The following is an 8,495-nucleotide window of genomic DNA, read 5'->3' on the forward strand; positions in this document are numbered from 1 at the left end:
GTGAGACATTCATGTAGAATTCAATAAATCATTAAACTTTTAAAATAACATATTCTTAATTTACAATAAATATTTTACATTAAAGTAAAATAATAATTAATATTTTATTTTTTATATGCCAATATTATATTAAATACCTACATTTTTTACAAGAAATAATAATATAAAGGTATACATTTAAAAATTCTACCTGTGATTAGGTAATTTGCTGAAACTTGCAAGTGTAGATTAATACTTAAAAAACTTTAAATACTTACAAGACAATAAATGTCCTATAATTATTATAGGTATAATATTATATAAAAAAGTAATCAAGTAAAACGATATTGAAATGGAACTGACATAACGTTTACAAAATAATCTGCAAAATATTCTCTTACATCAATCCCTTCATGACGAGCTCCGGCATTTCCATAGTTTTGAATATCGTCCAAATTATTAAAAAATGTATCCTCAAATTGATATCCGTCTCTCCTTCGCACATAGTTGTGTAAAATGCAGCATGCTTTCACTATAGGATCAGTAAAATCGGGTTCGACTAATATTGGGGTGTGTAAAACTCTCAATTTATTTGCTAGAATGCCAAAAGCACATTCCACATATCGCCTGACCCTCGACAACCTATAGTTGAAAATTTTTCTTTTATCATTGAGTCCACGTCCTGGGTATGGTCTCAATAAATTTTTATGAAGGCCAAACGCTTCGTCTGCTACTATGACGAAGGGTTGCGGGGAATCTGTGGTATTAGGTAGGCACACCGGTGCAGGAAGATTTAGTTCTTCGGAATACAGTTTTCTACCAAATGGGCATTCTTTAAAAACAGTAGAATCACCCTCTCTACCGTAAGCACCGACGTCGATGGTCGTAAAACAATATTCTGCATCTACTAGACCCCTTAAAATAATAGAAAAATATTGTTTATAATTAAAAAACATAGATCCTGCATTTCTTGGATTCACACATCTGATGTGCTTTCCATCTACTGCTCCGATACAATTTGGAAAATTAGTCTTTTTATAAAATTTATTTGCAATATCTATCCATTGCTCTTGACTTGTCAGTTTTGGCATTTCTTTAGGCTGCAAGGTGGTCCCTATAACTTTGCACGTTTCTTGGACGATTGTTCCAATTGTACTTCGTCCCAATAAGAACTCGTATTGCAACGCCACAAAATTTAATCCAGTTGATAAATATCTAAAATGTATTTATTTATATTATTTTCAATTTTTAAAAATAAGTAGGAATATTATATTAGTTTTTTTGTGTTAATTTTTGTGTATTATATAAATAATTAATTTCACATGAAATATTTTAATTATGATATATTAGCATAGTTTGATATTTTACGGCAGAACTATATTTTGAATTTCACATTTTTTTTAAACAATATAATATTATATACCCTATATTATAAATTTTATTTTACCAGATTTTGACTACCTACTCTTAATATACGTATATAGTAATTGAAAATAAATTTAAAAATCAGATAATGGATGATGTTAGATTTGAGTTAAATGATATAATATAATTGTATAGGTATATGAAAAACGATTCTGAGCGGAGATGGTTTGTCAGCCTGCAAGGACATTAAATATATTACAAAATTATAATATTATTATATTGATATTATTATTATTAATATGGTAGCCGGTAAGTTGAATTAATATTATTTATTAGGTATATAATACCTAATATACTTGAGAAGTTTCAAGTACCTACGAATAATATTTTTGAATTACAACAAAATAAATAAAATTATTATTTAATATTTAATTTCGTCCGAATTTTAATTTCAAATAAGTAGTATCTTATCTTTTGGAAAATTGGATCTAGATGGTACTTTAGAGAGGTAATTTTTAGATTTTTTCAATAATTATTTAACGCCACGGCAAAAACCACCGAAAAATTAAGAAATATCACTAAAATCTTGTACTCAATTGTGACGCTTTTTGAACCGACAAAAATTGTATTAAAATTTATAGAAAAGAAAACTAAAAAAATTGAAAAATAAAATGTCTGTAAACAGCCCAATACAAGTCAAAATGTTTTTAAATGTAATCAAGTATAGAAGTTGGTAAAATAAACATATGGAGTAAATTTCAAGTATCTACAGTTATTCGTTCTTGAATTACAACAAAATAAGAAAACCGAATGAATATTCAATGTTGTAATAATTTAAACTTCGATCGCTCATAAAAATGTAATTTGAATTTTCAGAAGAAATTTTTTTACATAAATGTATAGAAACTTATATTCATTTTTTAAATATTAGATTCAAAAACGAACATTTTTTTGAATTTCTAATTCAAATTAATTTTTAAGTCTTTTGTCAACATTCGAAATTTAAATGCTTTTTTTTTTTTTTTTATTAGAAAACAAGAATATATACAATCTGTAATAATTTATACAATGGGTAATATTATGGGGGGTACAAGTATACAAGATGGGAAGGCATGATAGAAGGGGGGGAAGTCTAATGGGTCATTAGGGTCTACTTCAAAAATTTTAAATGCTTATAAAAAAAAATTGTAACTATGTATTTTTAATATTTTTCAACTGCCACTGTAACAATATGTTAGGAGCCTTGAATATATTTTAAAGCTTTTTGACAAAACGAATTAATTTTATTGACATTTATAGAAAAAAAAAATTGGTAACTGAAAAGTTAAATATCAAAGCATTATTTCGATTTTTGACTACTTATTGTGTACACAGACACAAAATAAACACATAATTATAAAATCAATATAATTATTGCTCAGCTCAGAATCTGAAATATTTTTATAAAATACTAAATAGTTATGCACACACATCAATGCTTGAGTTTAAAATTTGAAATAATATATAATAATAATAATGTACTTATATTAGTTGAAGAACTGAAGAAAAAATGGAAACATTGTAGAGATAACTACGCAAGAGTAGTTAATGAAACACGAAAAATTGCAAGTGGTTCAGAAATTTTTTTTAAAGCCTATCTGGTCTTTTCAATGTAAAATCGTTAATTTACGTGTGAATATCTAATACTGTCGTAAAAACTTGAATTTGAAACTCTCATAAAAAATGTATCATACGTATCCTTACCGTAGTTCAAAAATACACCCACATGAAGTTGGCCCCTGTGACAAATTTTAAATAATTATGTGCAGCTTAACAAACATATTTTCATCTAATAATCATCATACATAGATATAGCGGCATAATATAGTTATTAACAATAATGTTATATTTTAGAACTACTGGAAATGTTCAAAATGATGGTGTTTCAATGTGTGACACATCAATTATAGTTGACGAAAGTTTCGAAGAAGAATGTTCAAGCCAAAAAGAAGATACTACTATAGGTCATAAAGAAAATGCGATCCAAGAAAAAAATAAAGATAAAACAAGAATGACAAATCTTCTTCATTTAATGAAAAACCTTCCAGCAATTCTTCAAAAGCTTGAAGAAAATGATCCCGACAAACAGTTTCTTCTTTCATTTCTACCAGAATTCAAGAAAATGGATGAAAATCAAAAATTAGATTTCAAAATTGAATTTTCGCAATTAGTTAAAAGGATTTTGAATCCCGTTCAGCTTCCTACGGTGGAACCTCGTAATTTTCATCAAAATGATTATAACATGTCTAATTTTCAAAATCCTTTTTACCATCAACACTCTCTCCCGAACTTTCAAACTGGCCTTCCCCAAACGTCACATATGTATAATTCTTCACTTCTACCTACTTATCAGTCTTCTTCCGGTACACATCAACAATTTCTTCCGAACAACCAAATTGATAACCTTCACAATAACAATCCACAAACATCGTCTTCTTCATTTGGTGATATGTAGTATATTAATACAAATATTTTCACTATTCAATGTAGGTATAATCTTGATTTTTTTTTTTAATTATACAATAAATTACTTATTTTTTAAATTATAATTATAACATTTTAAAATGTATTATAATAATAATTTATATATTCAATTTTATTATTTTTATTTTTGTACTTTATTTTACCTACCTTATTGTAAGAGTGAGTCTTTCCTCCGCTGAAACTGGATATCGGAATGTTGTTACTTTTTTCGTAATATGTGGACGTACCTGTCCCAAAAGCTCATCGAATGAAATTATCGACATTCTGTAGTATTCGAAAAATTTGAGTGGATATTGTCTGATGTCTGCATAAAAATTAAAGAAGCGAGCTTTTTCGTCTCTACTTTTATTAAAAGGATTAACCCAAAATTCTCTATCTCTCTTAGGAGGATTTAAATATCCGCACGATTCTGCTACAGCTATTACTTTCATAGCATTCATGTAATAATTATAATCTATCCTAAACACATGTAAATATAAAATTTTATATACTACATTTATTCAATACATTATTAAATACCAATAAGGGTTAGTTAGGGCTAAGTATAAATAATTATAATTTTTTACATATTATTTATTTATTAATATTAATTAACGTAATCCAAATACTTACTTGAGAACCTTTTTTTAGGAAAATCTATATATTAAATTAATGATTTAAAATTAAATATGTATGTATTTTTTAAATTTTAAAATTAATATTGAAAAAGTGATCCAGTAAGCACAACACGTCTATTCTGATGATCAAAAAATGTGCAAGTGAGCGCGTTTTACCGCATAGTGTGACAGTAACCAAACGCGCGTCAAATCAAACGCGGTTTCAACAGCACGGTGCAACCGCGATAGTGTGACGCGACCCTTAAGCACATTTATTTATGTTATACAATTAGTTGATTAATTTGTGTAAGAATAACTATAGAAAATTCCATAGAATTAGTAATAAACTTTGATTTTTATGTGTAGGTGTATTCATATGTTTGGAGAACATATAATCCATTTACTTGCTGCATAAAACATAAAATATTACTACTCTATACTTAAATTTTAAATTTGTAACCTGTGTTATAATTATATATTTGTAAAAAAAAATTACGTAGAAAAAAATGTATTAATTACCTAGGCATAGGTACCAATAAAAAAAAACTTTCTGAAAATTTTCACTGCACTTCTCCTAGCCAATGTGAATCTAACAAGACCTCAAATAACAAAATCTGTTCTCCAGTTTCGTTAATCTACTTGCTAAATGAAAATCTATCAAAAATAACTCTTTTATTTTAACTGTGAAAAATTAAATGATTTTTTTTTTAATTCCACATTTTGTATCTACTTGATATTTTGATAATCAATTTTTAATGAGCTATCAACCAACTTGTTAGCTATCATAGTTTAGGAGATACATTAAAAATCAAGAAAGTACTTTTTAATAGTTTACTGATTAGAAAAATACAAAATAGGTTCATTGAAATATGTAGGTAAATAAATCAAACTATTTAATTTAAATTGTACTTACGTAGGTACTTAAATGATATTATTAAAATGTATAATACATACCATATAACGGTCAGGCAGCAAGATAAATACAAGTACCTATTGCGAATATTGTTCACTGTATTAATACGGGTTAAAATTGATGTCAATAATCTGAAATTAATTCAATAATGACAATATATGTAGTTTCATGAAAAAATGCACTGAAACTTTAGATAACACTGGAAATGATAAACCAAATGAATTTTATGCTTTAGGTATTAACATTGCAGCCAAAATAAAAAAAATGAGGACTGAACAACAAATACATGCAGAGATTTTAATTCAAAAAATATGTGCCAAAGGCTTCCTGGGGCAGTTAAATGAGCATTTTGATATTATTAGCACAAGGAAGGTCCAACAGATAACTGATGCAAACTCAAATAGCACAATCTATCCCCAAACATATTATACACCACTTACAAATCAAACTTATCAGGAAAGTGCATTATTTACTCAATATATTGAATCATCTTCAGGACTTCAAAATTATTACAACCATTTAGACCTAAACAATGATGATGAATGAATAAAATTTTTATAAATACCAGTTTCCAGATTATATTAATCCGCCTAATAATATCGGCCTCAAAAAATACATTATGTATTGCGTGTTCTACTAGTACACGCGTTTGTCCCTGGTAAGTGTCTAATTTATTTGCTATGTATTGCGCGTATACCAAAGATGGACTAGGATTTTGAATGGGTGCCTTTATAAAATCAAAAGCTTCTTGTATTCTAGGATCTTCTTCAATTATTGATTTTTTAATCTAACGCTTAGTTTTCGGTTTGAGAAGTTTAGGAAGTGACGGTGAAACAAATTCACTTTGGTCTTGGGTCAAACTGGGTTCAATAATATTTTCACTTATACTATTCGCTTATAAAAAATCATCATGTTGTACATTTTCATCTGAACGATTAACTAATTGTTCGTCATCTAACCTAACCTAACCTAACCTCGTATAATATTTTGTGTTCATTTATAATTTAAAGCAGTTGCGTTTATTTTTAAATCTTTTTATCATCCATAATATTATAAACTGTTATTAAATTTGTTGCCGTTGAACTTTTTGGTATATTCGGTCATATGGCATTACAAAATTATTATTTTGTCGAATAAAAAACTAAAAATTAAGTACATGTTTGTTAGCAATTTAGTACCAGGCCTAACAATTTAATATCTAACATATAATAAATAAACAAGAAATGAGAATTGAGAATTATTAGGATAGAAAAAATGAAGACCCAACATTATTAGTTTTGATTTAGAAAATGTCTTAACCAAGACTAACGTCGGGTCAGCATATTATAAATGTAAGCTAAATGTTTATAATGCTCATTTAAAAAAGACAACACATACATAAATGTATTATGAATTGTGGCATAAAGGGATAGTGGGCCGTATATATGGCTAGCGCAGCACATAAGCTATTCTTACTGCAATTTATGATCAAAATCCTATATTGTAACATGGTCTGACAATTGTGTTCCACAAAACCGAAAATATAGAACATAATATAATAATGAAATTTTCTATACTAGGAATCCACTCAGGAATCCAATTAGTTAATAACGCCCATTCTCAAATATAGAAATTCTTAAAAAAAATGGAAATATTTAATAGATTTATATTAAGCGTTATCTAAAGTGAATTAAAAAAATCCATTTGGATTGTTAATACTTGATAGACATTGTTTTAAAGATTATCACAAACATGCAATGTTTTTTAAATTAAACCTTATTCCTTTTTGAAATGTTTCACAGTTAACGTTTAACCAAAAATCCCCAGATTGCGTTGGTTTTAGATTGTGGTACAGTTTCATATTTTGAATACACATATATAATTTTCGTAGTGGTTATTTTCACGTCCGACAAGAAAGTATTTGTTTTCACGTCCTGCCCTGTGATTGGTCGAATTATTGATTAGAAAAATATTGACAAAGTATTGAAAAACCCGCGCAATTTATAATAAAATAGTCTTTAAACATTTTAATCCTTTGATTACAGATAATAAAACTCATCATTTAATATTAATTTTCAAACAATTTATCTATAATACAATAATAATAATTCAAGTTATAATAATTTGTTAATTTTAATAAGTCACGTCGTCAATGTAATATCTAATATATAATTAATCCTTAGGTTAATAAGCCTAAGTCGTATTTTTTAAATTTGTGTTACTGACTTTGCAAAAATTACAAAACCATAGTTTGGATTTAAAATTAGCATTTACTCTAACGCTAATAAAGTGTGACCATTCTAAACATCTGTTACAACAAATGGATTTAGTTGCAGCATATTTACCACATATGGGAAAGATCCAAGTAGGTGTAAATTTTTTCATTTTAATGAAAAAGTCATTTTGTAATATTTTTTTGTTAACTTTCATGTTGACCATTTTTGTTGCCATAATCTTAGCATCGTTATCCAATCTTCTTTGTTTTGGGTAATGGTCATTAGGGTGGCACTCATTTGTATGTGATTTTTTTTTTTTTTTTTAATCATGTCTCATGGTTTAATATTGTTCCATTTGGTGTAAAAATGCTTTGTTGAAAGTTTGGTGCAAATCAAATAATATTTGATGGTTGCTCAAGGCAATCACATCTTTAAGGCTATTACATCTCTAATTGTACTATAAAAATTAATAATAGATAGGTAAGGTATGTACTAAGTAGTTATATAATGCAGTCATTATTTATATAGATAACAATATTGTATTGATGTAATCTAAGTTTCTAGTCAGTTAGGTTTTGACACAACTGCTAGCAATACAGGACTTAAAAGTGGTGCATGTGTGTTATTAGAAAAAAAATTAGAACGAGTATTGTTAAAATTGGCCTGTCGGCATCATATTTTTGAAATTGTCGTAGGTATATAAGTGTTTGATTGTTTAATGGGTCCATCAAATGGACCAGATATTGCATTATTCAAACAATTTTCAAAATCTTGGCCCAACATAAATAAAGAGGGATTTGAAAATGGCTTAATGAGTACATTTCTATCTCCAAACTTAAATGTGATAAAAACTGATATGGTAAAATTTATTTTTGATCAATTAACTAAGTTTCAACCCCGTGATGACTATAAAGAGTTACTGCA

General features: G+C 27.3%; 1 protein-coding gene across 1 annotated transcript; it reads right to left on the reverse strand.

Moving 5' to 3' along the window:
• Positions 1-311: 311 nt before the first annotated feature.
• Positions 312-1,070, reverse strand: LOC103311919 (protein ALP1-like). The gene has a single exon (XM_008191758.1). The coding sequence runs from the start codon at positions 1,068-1,070 to the stop codon at positions 312-314; it is 759 nt and encodes a 252-aa protein (XP_008189980.1).
• Between the last annotated feature and the right edge of the window lie 7,425 nt (positions 1,071-8,495).

This window comes from Acyrthosiphon pisum, chromosome X, assembly GCF_005508785.2.
Source record: "Acyrthosiphon pisum isolate AL4f chromosome X, pea_aphid_22Mar2018_4r6ur, whole genome shotgun sequence".
Taxonomy (NCBI): domain Eukaryota; kingdom Metazoa; phylum Arthropoda; class Insecta; order Hemiptera; family Aphididae; genus Acyrthosiphon; species Acyrthosiphon pisum.